The sequence below is a fragment of the Sceloporus undulatus genome, chromosome 2 (genome assembly GCF_019175285.1).
Source record: "Sceloporus undulatus isolate JIND9_A2432 ecotype Alabama chromosome 2, SceUnd_v1.1, whole genome shotgun sequence".
Lineage (NCBI taxonomy): Eukaryota > Metazoa > Chordata > Lepidosauria > Squamata > Phrynosomatidae > Sceloporus > Sceloporus undulatus.
In genome coordinates this window covers 30,604,944-30,628,113 of record NC_056523.1, presented here as the reverse complement: position 1 = coordinate 30,628,113, position 23,170 = coordinate 30,604,944, and the positions used below count along the sequence as shown (strand labels likewise).

The window sequence follows — 23,170 nt, the reverse complement described above, 5'->3', positions numbered from 1 at the left end:
GTGGCTGAGGCTTCTGGGAGCTGAAGTCCAAAAAAAAATCTGGGAAAGGGCAGAGTTTGGGGGCCACTGGTCTGAAATGGGGGGAAGAGGAGGAGGAGAAGGTGGGGAATGAAGGGGGTGACCTCCAACTCTAGGGTTAGCCAGAAAGAGGGAGGGGAAGGAGGGGCGCTACTGAGAAAGCCCCCCAAGGGGCTAGCCCTCATGGAGGAGGAGGAGGAGGAGGAGGAGGATGAGGAAGGAGAAGAGGCGGGAGGCTGAGGAGCCCCTCAGGAGGAGAGTGGGAGGTGGGAAGGCACTCAAGGCAGGGCTGAGAGAGGAGAAAGGAGGCGAAGGGAAGAGCAGAGCAGAGAGGCTCAGGAGCTGCTCCTGGGAAGGCGGGAGAGAAGGAAGGGGGCCGGCTGGCTACCCAAAGCCCCTCTCAGCCGGACAGGCAAACAGCCTTGCCCCCCTCCTCCTGCTCCTCGGCCTCAGGGAGCTGCCAGCATGTTCCTGCGGAGCGCTCGCAAGCGCCTGGCCGGCTCCAGATCCGTGAGTAGCAGTCCCTCAGAGGCTGGAGGGAAGGCAATGGGGGGGGGGGGGAGAGCCTTCAGTGGAGATGGGGAGAGGGAGCTGCCCAGGGGACTCCTCAGCCTCGCCAAGGAGCAGCAAGGAGAGGGGGCTCATCTTTGGAGGACATGGAGCAAGCTTGTTTTCTGCTGCTCCAGAGAACAGGACCCGGAACAATGGACGCAAGCTGCAGGGAAGGAGCCCCCCCTCAACCTCAGGAGGAACTAACTCCCTGCCAGGGAGAGCTGTTGGGAGGTGGGAAACGTTGCCTCCCAGGAGGGAGGGGGTGGGGTCTCCTTCGTTGGAGGTTTTGAAGCAGAGGCTGAGGGGGGCATCTCTTGGGGGCTGCTTTGGTTGTGAGTTCCTGCATGGCAGAATGGGGTGGGACTGGATGGCCCTTCTTGGGGTCTCTTCCATTCTAGGGATCTCCTTGGCACTGTTGGGAACGCTGGCCAGTCAGGAGCTAGCCAGGAATGGAAGCAGGGCAAGAGATCCCATCTCTGATCTGCCCCAGAGTGGTGAGGTCTCCTTCTTTGGAGGTTTCGAAAGACAGGATGGATGGCCATCTCTTGGGGATGCTTTGATTGTGAGTTCCTGCATGGCAGAATGGGGTGTGACTGGATGGCCCTTCTTGGGATTCTCTGGGATTCTCTGAAAAAGAGGAGCACCTGGCAATATCCCTCCTTGCAATATCCATCTATGCTCCAAAGGGAGAACCTTTTGGAATGCCTCTTGGACAGAAGGCTGGAATGGAGGGCCACCTTTGGCCCCTCTGAAGCTGCCCCTGTTTCAAGAGGCCTCTCTCCTGATCAGGGGGACAACTTTCACTGACTCCCTCCATTTGCCCTTTTGTATGTTTTATTGTGGTCTGTCTTTTTTGTAACACCCCTTGAATCCCAGTATGGGAGATAGGTGGGATGGAAATAAAATGATGGCTGATGGATGAAAGCCCTTGTTGTTGCCGTGTGCCCTTATGTTGTTTCCAACTAATGGCAACCCTAAGGTGGAACTATCATGGGGTTCTCTTGGCAAGAGTGGTTCTGAGGGGTTTGCCTTCCCCTGAGGCTGAGAGCATGTGATCTGCCCAAGCAGATTTCATGGCCAAGCAGGAATTCAAATCCTGGTCTCCAGAGTCATAGTCCAACACTCAAACCACTACACCACATTGGGTCTCATTTGGATGCTCTGGGAAGGATTAATAAGATGATCGGGCTGCTGGCTCCCAATAAGAAAATGTATTGAATTTATGTTTATTTTATCCTATTATTTTGCTTTATTAGAAACCCATTCAGATCTACCTTCGATCGTGTCAGTGGCCAGCCATCAGCTGGGATGTCCTTCTCCCAAGGCTAGGTTTCATTCTTGCAGGGGCAGAGAGAATGCATCGCTTGTATTTATGAGACTCTCTTTTCTTACATGCAGTTGACTGCCTTGGGGGAGCTGGAAAGAGAGCGGCCTTGCAACAGGTGCGGTGACCATTGTCCAGGCTTTGCACTGCACAAATGGAGGTAAGGTGGCAAACCTGCCATGTCCTGAGGAACTGTCAAAACAGTGCAAAACACGTGGTGAAAACCATGCCCTCTGTATGTTTGTATGCATTTGCTCATTTGACCCCAGCTCCCCATTCACTTTGGGTTTGTTGTATTTTCTCCCTGCGACTGTCTAGCTGTAGCTCAATTTACCTTTTCACAGATTGTTCTCATACACAACCCATGATGTATCTCCTCCTCCCAGCAATGGCAGATCTGTCCCGGGTTTCTAAATAAACTTTCAGAATCCTCCTTGCTTTAGTGTTTGACAGGCACTTTTGGCAGTGTTTCGTCGCATGTTTCATTTTTTGGGGAGTACCACACTCAGTCTGTGACATACTGGAAGATGCCTCCTGTTTTATTTCACAAATATAGTTTAACTTGCTCACGTTTGCAAAGTATTCTCCTCCTACGAATTTAAAGTTATCCAAAAGAACTGAAAGGTATTCAAGATTGCTAACAGCAAGGGCACAAACGTGTATCTGAGATGAAAATCAGTTCCTAAGACCATTCTGGTTGCATTTTCTGGGGGATTCATTTTTTCTTATTTAACTGTATAAATAAAGTATATGGCAGTAGATCTGGAGAATCTTAACCTCAGTGTATCATATTGCACTTTGCTACCTTTGTAAAATTGTGCACTCTGCTGTTTCTCAGTGACATGCAAAATTACCGTGTGTGTGTGTGTGTGTGTGTGTGTGTGTGTGAGTGATATATGTCACATTTCCCTTAGGTAATTTCCAGTCCTTCAGAACACCACTCCAGCAGTTCATCACTTGTGTATGTTTTTTCCCATATCACTGAACTCAGAAGAGTTACCGTTTGGACTACATCTCCCAGAATCCCCATGCCATCATGACTGAGGGACTCTGGGATTTACAATCCAAAAGTTAAATTTTATAAACCCTGACTTTAAGACCTAAGTTGCCTTTTTCTTATCTGTGTCCACATCCTCAAGATTACAACTGCAGCCTGTAGGTGGACTAGCAGAGTGTAAATCTCCTCCAGTGTTAGTATGCTGGTGCTTGAGATGAATGTGTTTGTGTATGTGTGTGTGTGTGTGGGGGGGGGGGGGTGCATGCCTTTTCTATTGTGGGTGCACAATGGAAGCCAGAGGCTCCTGGGCATGGTGCCCCTCCCAAACAGTTGGTTGTGGGAGTGTGCCAGGTACTCTTGCTGTCTCAGAAAAGAAAAATCACCCATTGCTACACCTTAACAAGGGTAGACACTTCTTTCCTGGATGTGCAATGGAAACTAGGCAGTGCCAGGGCTGACATTCACAACCAATTTCTGGCAGGGGCAGGGCAAGACACTTTCCACTTTGTACACTCTGGGGCAAAAGCATGGCACAAGGCAGGCCTGGATATGTCTTCACATATCATGTTTAAAAGAATACAGTGGCATACCTGGGGGTTATGCCAGTGTATACCACCAACAAAAGTCCATCTTTTTTCCCCCTTGTGTGTCTACTCCAAGTCCCAAAGCAGATAAATAACAGATTACGTGGACACCTTCCTTTTGTACCCAGGTTTCACATCATATGTTTTTACCCCTCTCTTTTACAATCTTGGTTACATTTTTTGTGTACAAACACCCTGTTTTCTATTCAGAAAATGGCTTTCTTGCACAGAAAGCAGGTCATTTTTTGTTTTGTTTTTGTGCAAAACACCCTCACATGGTTTTCTCCACAAAAAAAAAATAAAAATAAAAATCTGCATTATCTGCTCCTCTTTTAAACATTTTGACCCCCCCCCCCTCCAGTTTTGTATGGTCAAGCTGGGGAGGGGGAAGGAGGAGAGAGCCAAATCATCATATTCTGGAGTGGATTTGCAACAGTACTCAAAATGTTCAGGTGATTTTTTTTACCACTGCATTTTCCCATCCCTGCCAAAGGCTTTCACATTAAAAAAAAATGATAAAATAAATTGGAATATGTATTCAATACGAGAATTTCCCAGTGTATCATTTTGTTGTTTGTTTTTAATGTGCTGATGCATGTCAGAAGCTGCTAGAGTTTAGCTGAGTACCTTTGTGATGAGTCTTTTCAGGGTTTGGATTGCCTTGGTGCATTTAGACTACTGTCGATCTCTTCTAGACAGAAGGGCTGCAAATGCTTACTTTGTTGACTCGAGCCTCACTTGAGGTTCAGGTTGGAGTATTATGTCTTGGGATGAGCGTGGAAAGGTTTCTTCCACCAAGTAGGCTCTCTGATGATTTTCATAGTTTAATCCAGCAAAAGAAGGAAATCTGTTCTTAGGCTCTCAAGTTCCTGGCTCACTTTTGAATTAGGTGCCTATGGTTCAGCAAAACACCAATGCCTTTTCTTAGTGCATGTGCATAGACTTTGCCCAGTCATTTTGTGGCCAACTGATTTCATTCTGCAGTAGGAAAGTTCTCTATTCAGAATTCTGCCTTTCTTTGTGATTCACCACCATGGGTTGTGTGGGTGCACCTGCCATTGCTGTAACAGAGGATGCAATCGCCTTCTGGCTCCAGGCATTCCATACTGTGATGTATCAACTGTTGTTACAGGGCAGCACTGGCAGTGCTGTGGGGGAAACGTTATGGTGCGACTGACACTACCACACACCAGTACTTGGCTTCATTCTCTTTCCGTGTTCTCGCCCACATGCAGATCTAGTCTTCCATTTGCAAAGGTCAAAGTACAAACTGTAATGATTTTATATAAATAATATAAACAATAAATCCATCTTCGTTATTTTGGAAGACAGGATAACCTACAGTCCTAATGAAAGATTGCCTGTTGTGCATAGTTTGTGTGTGTGTGTGTGTGTGTGTAATAAATGGGGTGAAATATGCTGGTCCTGTGTCAGTACCACCAAGTCCAGGTCTTTCAACCTTTGTGTGGTTGTAAACATCTGAATGGAGAACATACATGTGGAGTCCCCTTCTCAATGTTTCTAAACATGAGAAGATTTAAGGAGGCAGAACTAGGAAAATTCACTTTTTGGGCTACTACTCAGAATCTTCCTATTGAGCTTGGCCAGTAGAATACTAGCTGAGTGTTTTTCCAAGTTGTACTCCAAATGTTAGTGTCTCTTTCTCCCTTTCTCTTTTTCTTTTTCAACTTTTGGAGAGGAGCAATGTTGGGATAGCCTGCTTCTTTCTCAGGGTGTTCTACATGTAGGAAGTGAATACAAGGGCATCACTAGGATGGTGCAGGAGGTCCAGGCTGCATCAGGTGACACCCTAAGTGAGGGTGACACCACTACCCAAACACCTGCCTTTTGGCATAAATGGGTTGTGGCATTCACCTGCACCCCTCCATCCTCCGTGGAAGCAGACTTTAGAGCCCATACAGACAGGCCAACATAAAGCTGCTTTGTGTCACTTTGGAGGTATGCTTTTTAAATGATGCATGCATCTTAAGAGGCCCGAAGCCACACTAAAGCCGCACAGCTTCCAGTCTCTTAAGATGCGTGTATCATTTAAACAGCATACATCCAAAGTGACCTGAAACAGGTTTATTTGGGGCTGTCTGTACAGGCTCTTTAGTCTACAAAAGCTCATGCTGCTAACCTCTTTCTTTCAGTTAGTCTCAAAGGTGCTACAAGATCTCTCTACATGTTGATTCTACAGACTAACACAGCTATATCCCTTTAAAACACTGAAGAGATGCTGTGTAAATACATTTAGGCTGTGCATATCATAATGTAATTTAAAGTATACAGTCATCCCTCCATATTTGTGGCTTTGATATTTGTGGATTTGATTATTCATGGATTTCATTAATATGTTCTCTCTAGGACTGTCTAGGTCCTCCAGTGCAACTCTGTGGTCAACTTTAACTAAAAGTTGCACTGAAAGACCATTTGTAGCTACTCCAGTGCCATTCTATGGTCAGTGTATGTTGGACATTGACCACAGAGTTGCACTGGAGGACCTAGAGATTCCTAGAGAGGTGTCCTTCAGGTAAAAACATGGTGTTTTTGTTATTTGCGTTTTTTCCATATTCACGGGGGTCTTGTTCCCCTAACTCTAGCGAATATGGAGGGACAACTGTACTTTTAATTTTGCTAGTTGTATATGTCACAACTTTTGCCATCACATTTAGTGATGTACAGAAATTACCATTTATAAGTAACATTACAAAAACATCACTAAAGAGTTAAGGGAAGTAATAATGCCACTCTATTCTGCTCTGGTCAGGCCCCACCTGGAATATTGTGCCCAGTTCTGGGCACCAACAATTGAAAAAAAGATGTTGATAAACTGGAGCATGTCCAAAGGAGGAACGACTTAGGGAGCTAGGGATCTTTAGCCTGGAGAAGAGAAGGTTAAGGGGTGATATGATAGCCCTGTTTAAATACTTGAAGGGATGTCATATTGAGGAGGGAGCAAGCTTGTTTTCTGCTGCTCCAGAGACTAGGACCCAGAGCAATGGATGCAAACTACAGGAAAAGAGATTCCACCTCAACATTAGGAGGAATGTCCTGACAGTAAGAGCTGTTCGACAGTGGAACAAACTCCATTGGAATGTAGTGGAGTCTCCTTCCTTAGAGGTCTTTAAACAGAGGCTGGATGGCCATCTGTCGGGGATGCTTTGATTTAGATTTCCTGCATGGCAGGCCTGGATGGCCCTTGTGGTCTCTTCCAACTCTATGATGTTTATCACACTATGCTCTTAAAGAGCTACTATTCCAGTGTGACTCCTCTAGCAGCCTCCTGTTGCATGCTGGGATTGGCAGTTTTAAGGAGCTGAACTTCTCTGCCTGAGAATTCTAAATACCCCTCCTTAAAACTGCCAATCCCAGCATGCAACAGGAGGCAGCTAGAGGAGTCACACTGGAATAGTACCTCTTTAAGAGCATAGTGTGATAAACATCTATGATTCTATGATTTGGTATGGGAAGAAGTCATTGGGGGGAGTCAGCGGTTCTCAACCTGTATATGCATGATGCTGTATAGTTCAGGACCCATGCAACTAGAAGTACTGACCTCGTCATGAAAATAGTGACTCTGCAAAGAGTACCAAAACTTAAAGACTAATGGCTGTAATAATTATATTAATCATGGCAGGGGGGAATTGTAAAAATCTGATTTTTGCTGAAAGGTTGAATAGCCACTCCAAAAGCCTGGTTTCTGGCAACTAAAATATCCTGTGTTTTTGTTTTTTGTTTTTGCTTTTCACCCCACTTTCCACTGACACAGAGGCCCTGAGAAATTGAGCTTGGCTTTCATACTGAATCTGCCTGCCTTAGCTTATCTACTACAGCTTTCTATTCCCATGAGTCAGATGTTTTCATAACAGTTGCCCTGTGACTGATATTTGGAGGTGCATTGTCATTAATCCTGGAGGCAATACATACCAATCACAGCTAATAGCCATTGAGACCCATTGCCTAGAAGCTGCACATGGCCATCAAAGCCTATGTGTGTTAATAAAATAGTTGCACATATCAAAACTAAAATGGAATCACAGCTAATTAAGAAGCATAAGGTTTCACAACTGCGGTCCATAAACAAAGAAACTTTTCTTACGATGTACCTGCCTCCTGAGTAAAGTAGAGCCATTGAATCAGTGGGATTTACTTATATGTTGCCATGCCATTCAACAGTTGATTCAGTAGGTCTACTCCATGAGGAACTAACCAACAGGATGGCAGCTGATGGGTTTCTGTATCTGTGAGCCTGTGAATCTGACCTGAGTTGCAGCCAGAATTGTAACAGAGCTATCCAAGGAGCTGGACAATATCCCCCAAAACAGCACCTTTAAAGATCAAACTAACATCCTGAAGAAATCCACCTCCTCACTTAATGTGGGAGCCAGAAGCTACCACTGCACAGATACCCTATCCATCCCATAGCCCTCCCCACAAGATTGGGACAGCATTGTTAGCACTGCCATCATCATAATCAGCCATCATTTATATTTTTCCCAAATTGGAACTCATATAACACCAATTTTAAAAGATCTTCATTGGCTCCCAATCTGCTTCCAGGCGCAATACAAGGTGTTGGTTATTACCTTTAAAGCCCTACATAGCTTGGGCCCGATTTACTTACGGGAAAGCATCTCCCTATACAATCCGCCCCGCACTCTTAGAACGATGGGGAAGAACTTGTTGGAAGTAACAACAACCAAATACGCTTCAACTTCCCAAAGAGCTTTTACGATAGCTGCTCCAAGACTGTGGAATAGTCTCTCGAAAGAGATCTGTCTTATTGCCTCCCTGGAAACCTTCAGGAGGGCTGTTAAGACAGTGCTCCTCTGGTGAGCATACCCACCTGGCTTTTTGTAAGACATGAATCCACCTCCCTGAACTCTAGTGTCGCCTGTATATCTTTTTTTTAATTTTTAATTGCTATGTATTTTATCGAAGTGCTGTGTGTTATTTTATATTGTTTTTTAAATTATGTTGTGATCCCACTTGATCCACCCGGGAGAAGCGGGAAAATACAAATTATAATATAATATAATATAATATAATATACTATTATTATTAGTATTAGTATTAGTATTATTACAATTTAAAAACATTGTTAAAAATTCACAAAATACAGAAGTTAAAACACAGTTAAACAATCAGAAAAAATAAAATAAAACCAGATCTACATATACATCATTCAAACACACATGCACATATGTACACACAGCTTAACGACTAACAATTTCCAGCAAATTGTGTGAGATGGGCCTTATGTGATCACTCTGAAAATGCCTGTCAGAATCCCCAGAAGATCTCACAACATGGGCAGGATTGTAAGGAAGAATCCATCCCAGCATGGCCATGACAACCCACTGGGTGACCTTGAGCAAGTCACACATTCTCAGCCGCAGAGGATGGCAATGGCAAAACCCCTCTGAGGAAATGTTTATCAGACCTTCTTTCTCCTCACCTTCCCACTAGGGCCCTCCGTTCTGGTAAAGTCGGCTGTCCCAGCCCAGGATTTCCTCTGCCCCATCTAGGATTCGCCCCTTTTCACTTGCTGCCCCTCACTCCTGGAACCTTCTTCCCCCGCGAGCAAGGGCCATCACTTCTTTAACCAGCTTCAAAATGGAGTTGAAGACCATCCTGTTCAGAGAAGCATTCCCAGGCATTGCAGATTGTCACTTGCTATCTGATGTTCTTTTTGTTGCCTGTTTTATTGCATCATTTCTTGTATTGCTATGTGTTTTATTTGTATTATCCTATCATTTTTTAGATTGTACGTCATAGGCAGGTTTACTTTTTTATATTTGTTGTTTTTATGTACAGCGCTGTGCAAATCTACAGCGCTATATAAAATAATAATAATAATAATAATAATAATAATAATAATAATAATAATTGCCAAGAAAACCCTGTGATACGTTCACCTTGGGGTCACCATAAGTTGGAAATGACTTGAAGGCACAACACACACAGAGAGAGTCCTTTAAATAGCTGTGTAGGACTTTAAAGATCATAATCAACATTTAAAATTTTGCCTGGAAATGTACTAGCAGCCAATGGAGCTGTTGCAACAACGGAGTTGTGTGCTCCCTGTAACCATCACCATTTATTAATCTGGCTGCAGCCCTTTGGACCAGTTGAAGTTTCCAAACAGTCTTCAGAGGCAGTCCCACATAGAACACATTACAGTAATTCAACCAGGATATAACTGAGGCATGTTCCCTTTGCCTTCCACCCTTCTGCCAGGGGGAAACCTATGTGGATAGGCTTCCCCAGGATGTGCGGCACTGTGGCCTTACTCTCCCAAAATCATGCCAGCCCACCTCCCTGTGCACAAAGTATTTGTGAGTAACTTTTCTTACCTGCTGTGTGTGGTCCTGACAACACAAAAACGTAACATACAAATCAGCTGAATTAATTTATAGCATATGACAAAAGCTACCAAATCTTTTCCCACTATGTTAAAATGCTTGATGAAGCTAAAAGAAAACAATAGCTTTCAAGGGAATGTACAGCTTAAGGAAACAAGGCTACATCAATTAACCACTGGGGTTCTTAAGCTTTTTCTTCATAATCTTTTAACTGTACAGTTTTGCTGTTAAATGTAAATTGGACTTGGGGCTTCAAAGATGGGAATTTACAAGATACCTTGGGGAGAGGAGAGTTTCTAAGCCTGCAATACATTCAAGAAGCAAATCATCCCAATTGCTGATGCAGGCGTTGTGCATTTATTATCATCATGTGGAACCTTATGCTTCCTAATTAGCTGTGATTCCTTTTTAGGCATGATCTGTGCAGCCATTTTATTAACCCGGCTAAATGTGCTTCGGGTAAAAGATCAAAGGGGATATTTAAAAGACTTTCTTGAAATGCAGAGGCTGCATTGATTGATGATGGAAAAATATTGCTGGAACGTTCTGTCCCCTCCCCTCCTTTTCCTCCCCTTCTTCTTCTTTCATGAAACACATCTCTTTTTTCTTTCTTTTTTTTAAAAAAAACTTTGTTCTTTATGTTTTCAGAAGCATACACTTGTTATTAAATGCTAAAAATATTTTTTGAGAATAATTTATTAGATTTTATTAGAAAAACACCTCAATATAAATTTAAAAAATAAAATAAAACTCTCTTCCAGAAATCACAGCCCCACCATAGCAGAGCATGTACAGTGATGTTCATCATGGCAGTGCCACTGTGGTTACTCCATGTTTATACCCTTCTGGGCACTTGCCTCAAATGTGGTTAGCACATGCTGGCACACACCCATGAGTTCCTCTAGTCCCTTCCGGAACATTTCTACAGCAGGGACACCATCTTTGGTCTGAATACAGAAGTTGATTTTGCTTTCATAAGGATGTGTGATACTATACCCACAGAATTCCACTTCAGGATCTTTCATGATCATGTACCGAAGGGAGTTGCCAAGGGTGTGGTTCTCATCATGGAGCACAAATGTGACACAGCTCTTATCTGACCCTTCAGTTTGTACCATCTGCAGTGCCCTGGACCTCCTCTTCTTCTCCTCCTCCACTGCTGCTGCCTCTTCACTCTCCGCCATTTTCTTTCCACAATCCACTAAACCTAGCCAGGATAAAAATATTTTTGAAAGAAAGTAATTTGAAGCTAGCTCCTCAAATCTGTTTTTTGTTTTTTTCACAATATGTGTAAGAATCCTTCACTTATTTCTTTACATTTTTTTAAAAAAAAAATCCAGTTTGAATCAGAACATCTAGCCATGCAGATAAACCTAAATAAGCAGTAGTCTATGGTCAAGGCAAAATAGCATATCCAAATAGCTGTCAAGGGACTACCAGTTCTGCTCTTTTGACATTGTCCATTCCTCCTTTCCTAATAGTTCTCTCACTTCCCTCCTTGCTAGGGCCAGAATCATGCAGTGATTAGACTAAGACTCCAGGAGACCAGAGTTTAAAATCACCACTCAGCCATGGATTCCCACTGGACAATACTGGGCAAGTCATACTCTCTCAACCCCAGAGGAAGGCAAGGGCAAACCGCGACTAAACAAAACTTGCCAAAAAAATCCCAAGATACATTTGCCTTAGAGTCACCATAAGTAGGAGACAACTTGAAGGCTCACAACAAGAACAACACCCCACCTTCGACTTCACAACCACCTGTTGCTGTTTGCCATTTGCCCATCTGCCTTTCTCCCAGAAGCAGATTTTAGTAAGATGTAGTTGTGATAAGACAAGAGCAAGGAAAGAGTTTGGAAAAGCTGCCAGTTTGGACTAGCAATCCTCAGAATTCACCAAACAATAATGAAAATTGTACAACTTGTAGCTTATCTTAGTACAGATCAAGACCTGAATCTGATTGTTGGCCCTAACTATCATTTTTGTTGTTGTTAACCACCCTCAGGTGGACATCTCCAAGACTCCCTGTCCTCCACTATTCTGCTTAGTTCCTGCAAACTCATACCCATAACCTCCTTGATAGAGTCCCTCCATCTAGCATGTGGCCTTCCTCTCTGTCTATTTCCCTTTGCCTTTCCTAATATTATTGTTTTTTTCCAGTGAATCGTTCCTTCTCATGATGTGGGCAAGGTACAAAAGCTTCGGTCTAGTGATCTTGGCTTCCAGAAAGATTTCTGGCTTGATCTGTTCTAGGACCCGCTTGTTCACCTTTTTGGCTGTCCATGGAATCCTTAGCACTCTTCTCTAGCACTACATCTCAAATGAATTGATTTTCTTTCTGTTCGCTTTCTTAACTGTCCAGCTCTCGCATCTACACGTGGTAATAGGGAATACAATGGCTAGTACAATTCTGTCTTTACATTTCAGAATATTTGCTAGCTCATACATAGCTGCACTCTCCATTCTTAGTCTTCTTATGATTTCTTGACTGCAGTCACCACCCCAATCAATGTTTAGTCCCAGGTATGAGAACTCTTACTATTTTTATTTCCTCATTGTCTAGTTTGAATTTGTGTAAATTCTCCATGGTCATTATTTTTGTTTTCTTCATGTTTGACAATAAGCCTACCTTTTCACTTTCTTCCTTGATCTCCTTTAGTAGTTGATCTAGGTCTGTGATGTTTTCAGCTAGTAGTATGGTGTTGTCTGCTAACTATCCTAACTGTCATAGACCTACTGAATTGCCGGGAACTCGCTAAGTGAACAGTTGTGTCAATTATACTGATTTAATATAAATGAATTAAGTCTTAGGAATTTAAGGCTGAAATGTAATACAGTTATACCTCAGTTAACAATGTAGATATGTTCCTGGGCATTAACGGAAATATTGGCACCTGAGGCATAAATAGTATGGAAAGAGTAAGGATAGGTTCCTATGTCACAAAATGAAGAGTTCAACATGTTTTTGCAAACCTTTTTAGTAAAAACTAATAATATGACCTTGGACAAGTCACACTCTCTCAGCCACAGGGGAAGGCAATAGCAAACTTCCTGCACTAATGTTGCCAAGAAAGCCTCATGACCTTAGGATTTCCATAAGTAAAAAATGACTTGATGCAACAACAACTTTAATATGTGCATGTGAAATGAAACACAGTCAAATAAGCCTTGCCTAAGTAAATGATGAGTCAAGTTTGACTGAGGGCAGCTAACAGTGAGAACAACAAAAGTAAACAAAAACATTTTGACCCTTCTAGAGATTTCTTTTAAAGGCTTCTTCCAAAATGGTTCCAGGGATGATTTTTCTTTTTCTTTCACCAGCCTCTACTTTGCTTACTATTTCCATTTTGGTGGCCACACCTAAAGATCTATGCTTTTTTAATGTCTCATAGCTAGACAGCTGGTGAGAAAGGCTAGTCTGCTCACCCCTTTTCTCTTATTCTTTGTTGTTCGTGCATGCTCAGTAGGGGATTCTGGAGTTAGTTGCCGCTTGCCTTTACTGTTGTAGGCAGGCATGCCTAGCTACAGTTGGCTAGGTTAAAGCAGAATCCCCTTCTTTCCCAGCTCAAGCTTTATTGCATTGTTTCCTGCAGATGTGCTGCTGCAACCCAACACTGAAAGTCTCCAGTCTTCCTTCAACATTCTTTTCATGATGGTGCTGGCAAAATATTCAGGCTACACACACAGAGAGAGAAGATAAAACAGGGATAGACAGGCATAAAAAGACTGTAAAAGGGAGCATATTTATCAAAGGCTTTGTTAACAGTGGTGTGTTTGTAAAGGTTTAGAACTCCCTCCTTTGTCTTTTCAATGTAACATATATATCCCAGAAATTACTGGGGTTTTAAAAAAGAAATGCCTTCCAAAAGTTACACAGCCTTACTTTGACCTGTTGATCTGTTGAAGAAGTTAGTCTGTTGTAGGGCATCTATTGGGAGCTAATGGATATATTAAGGGACATGCTGATGTTAGTATCTAATGCTATGTAGAAGAAGTGAGTCATGACAAAGCCTTTCTTTAGTAGGACAGTGTATCTTTCTTTAGTAGGTCTAAAGTATCTCTAACCGAAAGCCCATCTGAATTTTATGCCTCAAGTATAAGGTGCAGCAGTGATTCAATGGCATCTTATAGGTTCCATGTTGATTATATGACATTTTACTTTTATTTCTATTCTTACTTTTATATTTGATCTTATTTTTAATGGAGAGAGCAAATAATGTATATTTTGGCATGTTACCAATTACTGTATGTACTCACGTATAAGTCTAGAAATTTTGACCCAAAACCCTGAATTGACTTATCCATGGGTCAATGTAAGTAACTCACACACGCACACACTCTCTCTATCTCTCTCACACATACATATAAGTATATACATAACCATCCCCTGGTGAAAGGCAAGTTTAATTTGCCCTGGAAACACTGACCCCCCCTTCTATTCTCTCATCCATCCAGCCTTTGGTATATGCACAAATAGTTATGCCTGCTGGAATTTTGTAAGTTATATAGGGCATTGTTTACCTTTGCTTCAGTCCTTGGAATCATAGAATCAGAGAGTTGGAAGAGACCACAAGGGCCATGCAGTCCAACCCCCTGCCATGCAGGAACTCTCAATCGAAGCATACCCAACAGATGGCCATCCAGCCTCTGTTTACAGACTTGCAAGGAAGGAGACTCCACCACTCTCTGAAGGAGTGTGTTCCACAGTCAGGAAGTTCCTCCTAATGTTGAGGTGGAATCTCTTTTCCTGTAGCTTGCATCCATTGGTCCAGGTCCTGTTGTCTGGAGCAGCAGAAAACAAGCTTACATCCTTCATTACGTGTCCTTAAGTTTTAACCTCAACCTACTCATGGGTCATATCAAAATCCATAATTTTGGCCCCAAAACCTGCCCTTCACTTATACATGAGGTCAGCTTATAATTGAGTATATACAGTAGTTGTTAATTATTTCTTAATAGAAATAAAGTCATTTGAGTATTTCAAATAATGAGTATTAGATGAGACCCAGCATGGCATAGTGGTTTGCGTGTTGGACTACATCTCTGGTTTGATTCCTAGCTTGGCCATGAAACCCACTGGGTGACCTTGGGCAAGTCACACACTCAGCCTCAGGCTAACCTCCTCTCAACAAATCTTGCCAATATATTGGAAATGACTTGAAGGCCAACAACAACAACAACAACAATTTGATGAATACACATTTTCCCTTTTTATTACTTACATATTGTCAGCCATAAAAGTTTAAAACTACCTACTCTTTGAATCACCTTGATTTCACTGAGTCTCCAAACCAGTTCCACATGTTATTGGCCAATTTGTTATGTTGGGAAATACATGAAGCTGTCCAAGTCAAAGTATTTCTTCATCTAGTCCAGAATTGTCTGTTCTAACAAATAAGGTCACTCCAGGATCTTCTTGTTGTGTGCCTTCAAATAGGTTCTGACTTACAGCAACACAATGGCAAACCTATCATAGGATTTTCTTGGCAAATGTTGTTTAGTTTTGCCTTTGCTTTCCTCTGAGACAGAGGGTATGACTTGTCTAGAGTCACCCAGTGCATTTCCATGGCTTGGTCTCTAGAACTGGAATCCAGTGCCCAAACCACTGTACCATGGTGGCTCTTGGGCAATGGTATTTCCCAGCTTTGCTACCTGATATCATTTTGCCTTCAGATCCCAGTTACTGAACCTGAGACCTTATTGGAAAGCCAAATGTGCTTTGCATTAAAACATCCCAGAATCTAGTGGAAATTTTGTCACTTTCTTACACCTCTATGCTACACACATATGTGTACATGCACACACACACCACATATCTTTCTTAGATATGAAGACATCTGTGAACTTTGGTAAATTCTTCAAAAACAACCTGAAAATGAGGTGTTTCCCCACATGGACCAGTTGAATGAATACTGCTATTTTCAGTATTCTCAGTTGTATCTGCTTGCCATACAACGTAAAGATTGGGAACCTCTCAGAAAAAAAGCAATTCCAATCCAGCACTTAACATGATTGGATACTGAACGACTCAAACACAGACTTTTAAAAGCCAAGCAACACAGTGACTTGTTGTATGATACATCATCAACTACCATTTAATTTATACACTCATGCTAAAGTAACTATTCACAATAATTATAATTCGATATTGTAAAAAAAAACCTGAACAATTTTAATGAAAAAAAACTCAATTGATGGGAGCAGACCCAGAATGTTTACCTTTTTCAATACTGCAGTCTTATATACCATTTATCCTCTCGCGCAGTTTGGCATTATCTATAATTACAACACCTTTCCTTGTCCATATATGGACCGTCAGCTCTGCTTACCTCAGCCATTCCTGCTGTGTTGAAAGCACTTACTATCCTCAGAGAAATTGAAACCAACAAGTGTGTGTGTGTGTTGGAAAGCACTGAATTTGATGTTAGTGCAGTTAGGCACTGAGCAGAATAAAGAGTTGGATGGAAACAGAAAATTGCTCTAGCCTTAACATCTCATCTCTTGATTTAAAACTGTGTTTGGTCCATCCCTCTCCACAGAAAAAGATGCTTCTGGTATATCGGACATGACTAAGTCATTTAAAAAAAGATTGCTAAGTATTGTCAGTGTAATACAGATAATGCTTCCTTATGGTTTACAATGTGGGTGTTAGTAGTGGCCACTTGCAGGGTAGTAATTTTGTATTTGAAAAATCTTTGGCATATTTCTGTGTCTTGGCACTGATATGATGGTCAAATACTGAAATACCTCAGAGCTCAGACCTTGCAGCTTTAGCCATGCATGAATGTGCATTGTACAGACCCTAAGTAAATATATTTTTCATCATATGGTCCTCCTACATTAATTAGCAAGAGATTTAATTGGGCATCGTCTTCATAATGTTGAACAGCAGAATAGTTTTTCTGTTGTAAGGAAACTCTGCCCATGGTTCGACCACCTACCTCCTAGATTTCTTGGTTTACCAGCATTGTATTTACAGCAGTTAGTAATGCCTAAATATAGAACAGCTTTCACTCAAGTAAGATTGAATACACTATCGTCTGCTGTCCTTCAAGGCTGCTTTTTGTTTGTTTTGTTTTTCCTAATCCCATTGCAAGATTGGGTTTGTCCTTGTGGTGATGGCATCATTCAATCAGTAGTCCATGTGCTGCTGTTTTGTCCTTTTTACAGGAATCTGAGGAGCAAACTGATCTCCTTTCCCTTGACATCTATGCCAGGGTGTTCACCTGATTGGTATGCATCCTTTTAGCAGACCAAGAGAACATGGTGACAACTATGTCTGCAAAATTTATACTGGGTGCTGTTAAAATAAGATAGAACATGGTTTTTTGAGTCGGGATTTTATATAGCTTTCAGAATGTTTTGCATTGTATATTATATGGACTTCATTCAACTATATTTAAAATTGCAACTTTTAACTTTAGTAGAATACTGTAGTTCTATTGCAATGGCTTGTGGCTAATGCAAATAAAGGATCTTGAATGTATATGACTGGCCCATGTTCATATCCTATGTATTTCTTCCCTTCTCCCTCTACCCAGTTCCTTTGCATTTGTATTATAAAAATCCTTGAAAAGAAAAGAAAGCCAGCCACTGAAAACCCTGGGTCTGGATGGTGAATGCCCTAAAACAAACATTCTCACCCACGCCCATCCCTATAATTACAGCGCTTTAGAAATAAAGTTTAATAATAATAATTAATAATAATATAATGGACCGATCCATCCTCAAAATTCCAAAATATGCTCATCCTCATTGAACCCACAGATTATCATTTGGACTAGTTTTGTGGTCATGTTGTAAGGTTTGCTGAAGGCCTGCCTTGGCTGGTTGTTGTTGAGCACACAGAATCAGTATTCTGAGAACTTGAACGAAAGGGAGGAGATGGGGGAGTTACTTGGAAGTACTCCAAGTTTCTCATTCTGTGTTGCCAAGCTTCTCTTCCTGCATTGCTAATAATAATTTTAAAAGTACATGACACTCTCATCTGCATCTCTGGAGATGGTCCTGATTTTTAATGCATTGATCTGTACCCGCAGCAATATATGTCAGAACATCTGAAGTCATGTCTGTGATGTGGCAGTTCAGTTGTATTGCCAAGATTATCTATCTATCATATAAGTAAGCAGAATACCTTCCAAATTTGAATGGCTGTGATCTGTTTTTAAAACAGTTATATTAAGAAAAACTGATTGTGTTGAAATGTTAATTTGTGCACATGTTGTGAGGAATGCTTTTCCACCATACATTTTAACACATCAGGAACTCTTGGTTCTTGAACATCACTTGGAGAAGGTGCCAGTTGTGTGCAGAAGTGAAATCCTGCAAACTCCTCAGGAGTTGAGTTGTTGTTTTCTAATCAGATTTACTTTTCATTAAATGGCCTGCCATTCAGCTTGTTAACAAGCTTTGGGCCTTAAATAAAGCTGTCATTGGAACCGGGTGACTGAGTAGCTATTAGGAATGCCTTCTGCATAATGCCCTCCTCTCTACAAAGAGCAGGCCAGCTAAGGAGAGAAAGGAGAAGGGAATTTACAGTCTGTCCCTAATGCAATTAGGATGAATATCTAAGCCTTTAAAGGCAACAAATGGTTATGAGTGAGAAGAATGAGGCAAGTTTCATTTGCCACCTTGAAGCCCTTTTGATTATTTTTGAAAATAAACCTATTCAAATGGACACTATTTATAGTTAAATGTTAAACAGCCTATAGAGTAAGCTGAAAAGTACAGCAGACCCTCCCTATCAACAGATTCTGCACCCATAGGTTCAACCATCCACTGCCTGAAAATATTCCAAAAAAGAAAATTTCCCAGAAGTAAACCTTGATTTTTCCATGTTGTATAAGGGAAACCATTTTACTATACCACTGGATATAATAGGACCTGAACATCAATTAATTTTGGTATCTATGGGGGTGAGTGAGTCCTGGAACTAAACCCAAATGGACATCAAGGGCCCCTTGTAGTCTAAGGAATAAATGAAATTAAATTTTCTTAATCTATTTGGACACATGCATATCCTTATCACATTTTTTGATGGCTGTCTAAATTCTCTTGCATGTTTCCTTTCCTATGGTAGCTTTAAATATCTGGTTGACACCAAGAAGTTACCCCTGTTCGGCAGGTGCAGAAATATCATGCTGGTGTTATCTTCTCTGACTCATTGCCTGGTGAACATTTTGGTCTGAGAAGTCTCAGATCTTTCTGCCTCTCAACTGTTTCCCATCTTCATGGTCAAGAATTCCAAGACATACGAGCCTCCTTTTGCATTTTGTCCTTTTTAAGAAAGGCATTTCAAGAACAGAATCTAGTTGTTTTCTAGATCTAGTTCATACAAAAAAAGTTAAGCACGCTTCCAGGGAACTGAAGGAACCATTCTTCTGACTGACGTACTACATTCTGAATTGCCCCTCCTGTTCTCTATTACATATTAACAAATGACATAATTAGTAAGGATATTTGAAATGGCCTTTGGAAGAATGTACAGTAATGCTTCCTGAAGATGGATAATGGAATTGCAGAGTTGTTTTTGGCAATGCATTGTTCATAGTATCATCAAAATCTTAGTACATTTTCACTAAATATTATGACCTCATAGGGAAAAGTACTTTATCTTTCAGAATTTGAAATTTTTATACAAAATGTAGAATTGCAATCTGAGTTCTGACTTTGAGTCCTTGGAGTGGATATGTGAGCATGCAGGGACTGGCTTTGGCAGCTCAGATGAATTTCTTGCTGCATTTTTGGAATGTCAGTGTTCAGAATGGCAAGTGCAAACCTTTCAAAATTTGAATTCAAACAGAAACCTAATTTTAAATGGCATGTATATACATGGTTTTCTAGGTGTCACTCAAGCCAACTTGCTTGCTAATGCTTTGCACATTATGATCTGATGATGCAGCCACACATAGCACTTCATCTGTCACATAGCTCTATGACATATTTGTGTGAGAAAGCAATCTTGAAAAAATAACACTGCTTTCTGTGCTTCATTACGCTTTCCACTACCATGGGTTCAATGGCACTTATGCTATTTCTTCCACATTGATTTAGTGGTGGCTTAGTGTTTAAGACGCCAGTTCTGAAGATCAGAAGTTTAGAAGGTTGGCAGTTTGAGGCCTTGAGTGCTGCATGATGGGATGAGCTCCTGTCACCAGTTCCAGCTTCTGCCAACGTAGCAGCTCAAAAGCATGCAAATGCAAGTAGATAGGTAGGTACCACTTCTCAGTGGGAAGGTAATAGTGTTTGGTTCAGTCATACTGGCCACATGACCACCAGAGCAGTCCTTGGACAACCCTGGCTCTTCAGCTTAGAAACGGAGATGAGCACCACCCACTACAGTTGGTTACGACTAGACATTCATGTTAAGGGACTACTTTTACCTTTTTTAGTGGTGGCTAGTGGCTTGAATCTCACTTGGTTTCAGGGAGATTTCAGGCTTGATCTGTTCTAGGACCTATTTGTTTGTCTTTGTGGCTGTCCACAGTATCGTCAGCATTCTTCTCTAGCACCATGTCTCAAAAAATCTCAGATTTTCTTCCTTTTGCCTTTTTTACTGTCCAACTCTCACATCTGTACATGGTGGTGGGGAATACAGTGGCTTGGGTGATTCTGACTTTAGTGCTCAGTTGTATATCTTTTCTCTTTAGGCTCTTCTCTAGTGCTTTCATGGCAGCCCTTCCCATTCCTAGTCTTCTTCTGATTTCTTGATTGCAGTCTCCGTTCTGATCAATATCTCACCCAAGCTATAGGAAGTATTTTTATTATTTCAATTTCCTCATTGTCTAGGTTGAATCCTACTCACAACTTATCCTACAGTCATATCAAGATCCATAATTTTGCCAAAGCTGCCCTCAACTAATACATGAGTATATATGGTAGTTTGAACATTAAAGGGGCCATTCAAAGTGCTGAACTCTATCCCTCCAAATAACCCTAGCACCATGAATGGATCTCTTAAATTTCAAGCTAAAACTAGAAGTGGATTCACTGCTTCACTGACATGGGACCTGCCAGACACCACTATGTCTAGCCAAGATCCTACAGTGATACCTGAGTCTGACTGCTCCATCCTGAGATAATTTAAAATTGTCTAAATCATTGGTGAGTGACTTATGCTACCATAGTTGTCTTTGTAGCCCTGGGCCCCATACTGAGGGAGGGGGATCATTCAAAAAGGAGAATCGCCACATCTAAAAATTCTACATGTATAGATTTTTGGAGGTCTCTCATTCATAGAGACACATAAGTCAAAGCTGACCTGATGGCATTAACAACAACAGTGATAAAAAGGATAAATCATTAGCTTTTCAACAACAACAAAAAATATGACTGGCTGTTCAAAGTAGTAAAAGAATAAACAACAGTGAATGATGAAGCAACTGTCTCTCATTTTGAAGAAAATCAAACAAAAATCAAGCAGACACCTAAATGCTTGTTCCCAAGTCAGTATTCTGGTAGTTATTTTTCATACCCATATTTTCATTTTCATGATTAGCAGAGTTTGGAATGGTCTGCTTTGGTTTGGATGAATTGGAATTACAAACAGTCTCTTTGGTCTTAGAGGAAGGGCCAATGCAAGATTTTTTCAGAGGGGGTTTCCCTTTGCCTTCCTCTGAAGCTGAGGAAATGTGACTTGCCCAGGGTTTTCATGGCTGAGCATGGATTTGAACCCTGATCTCTAGAGTTGTAATCCAATGCTCAAACCACTACAATGGCACGCTTGAAACTTTTTCTTTTGGAGGGGGGAGGGTTGACATTCCCTCAAATAAAAAGTCTTTCTTGAATTGTAATGCTGAATTAAAAGAAACTGATAACTGTAATAAAACAATGGAACCACTACCAATATGTATTAGAACAGAGGTTCATTGATTGTCACCAACTGCAGCTGTCAAACAGGTCATCTCTGGCAGTATTACCAATACTGCAGTGCTAATGTTACCAGTATCTGCAAGTGTGCATTTGTGTCTTTGTGCATGCAAAGTATATGGTGTTCCCACATGACTTCTCTTGTGTATTCTGATACTGAGTTGTTTAAAAAGACAGAATTTAGTGAAATAGTCTTGTTTGTCTTGGTTGTGAAATTTTGTTAGTCCTTTTTAAATTGCAAATAAACAGTTCTTTTCGAGATGGCTGCATTTCCAGAAAAAAGATTTAGAAGAAGAAGAAGAAGAAGAAGAAGAAGAAGAAGAAGAAGATTTGTGTGTGTGTCTGAGAGAGAGAGAGAGAGAGAGAGAGAGAGAATGGAGCAGGTGTGATGTATATTTTGTGCCTGGGAAATACAAGGAGATTCTGTTTGTCTAAAATATTTGACTTCTTATAAGTTACTCTGTATTACATTTCAAGGATTTAAAGGGCTTTGAAAAGCTGCCTGATTGAATTACTTTTCAGATCAATTGTGCAAATCCGCAGCTGGTGTAACACATTGGAGTTGGGAATATTACATTGACAGCCGCCTGTAAACATTTGGTGCCTTGGGCTTCACTTGGTACTTAAATTAGGGAAATAGAAACCTTTGACTGTACTGGATGTCAATGGGATATCTATATTCTTTGGTCATTTATACATGCTCTGCATTGAAAATGTAGTTTGACAACAACACAAATGAACAAATGAAACTTTCAGAGAAAAACAACATAAACTGTGTGTGTTAACACCGAATGGTGTTGAATGACGTCATCACCACCAGAAAAAACATCTGATTGATTCTCATGTCATCCCTTATTTGTTCCCTGCTAAACTAAACAAAATAATATGTACTTGGAGGAAATGGCCCAGTTTTCTACTGTCACTTTGATAAGAGTGATAAGTTGTCCATTTTGCATGCAAATATCTGAAGTAGAGTGGCTTTTATTACCCCATGCAGGTTTTCTGGAACAGAGATGTCTTGTCTTTTTTTTCTTTTTTTCATTTTTCATTGTCTAGATTATAAATCTCCTGGAAATTGGTCAAGATTATAGGATCTTGGAGCCAGCTGTTAAATGCCTGTGACATAGTCATTTTAGTGTTTGCTTACCTTCTTTCTTTGGGTATGAAGTGGTATACAGAGTGCATGAGATGGGTTATAACTTGTCTTCCTTAAGGCCAGAGAAGACCAGTAAACCAGATGTCTTCAGAACAAAACCTTCTTGTGTAACATTGCAAACCCACAATGGGCACATAATATCAGACATACTATACAAACAGGTTAATTTTGCACAACCAGATTTAGCTGGATCTACAAAAAAAAGGCACATCCACTCACTTAGGAGAGGGAGGTACTATTGTAACTAAAGCCAGCCTCTTAAAAAGAAAGGCTCTGTATTACAACTTCGATTTAAGAATTATT

General features: G+C 41.2%; 1 protein-coding gene across 1 annotated transcript in view; it reads left to right on the top strand.

Moving 5' to 3' along the window:
• Window positions 1–327: 327 nt before the first annotated feature.
• Window positions 328–23,170, top strand: part of PRICKLE2 (prickle planar cell polarity protein 2) — a 362,756-nt gene continuing 339,913 nt past the window's right edge. Inside the window, exons 1-2 of the mRNA XM_042447451.1 lie at window positions 328–528; window positions 1,969–2,054. Of these exons, the coding sequence (XP_042303385.1) occupies window positions 484–528; window positions 1,969–2,054 (131 nt within the window). The 5' untranslated portion in view covers window positions 328–483. The remainder of the gene's footprint in view (window positions 529–1,968; window positions 2,055–23,170) is intronic.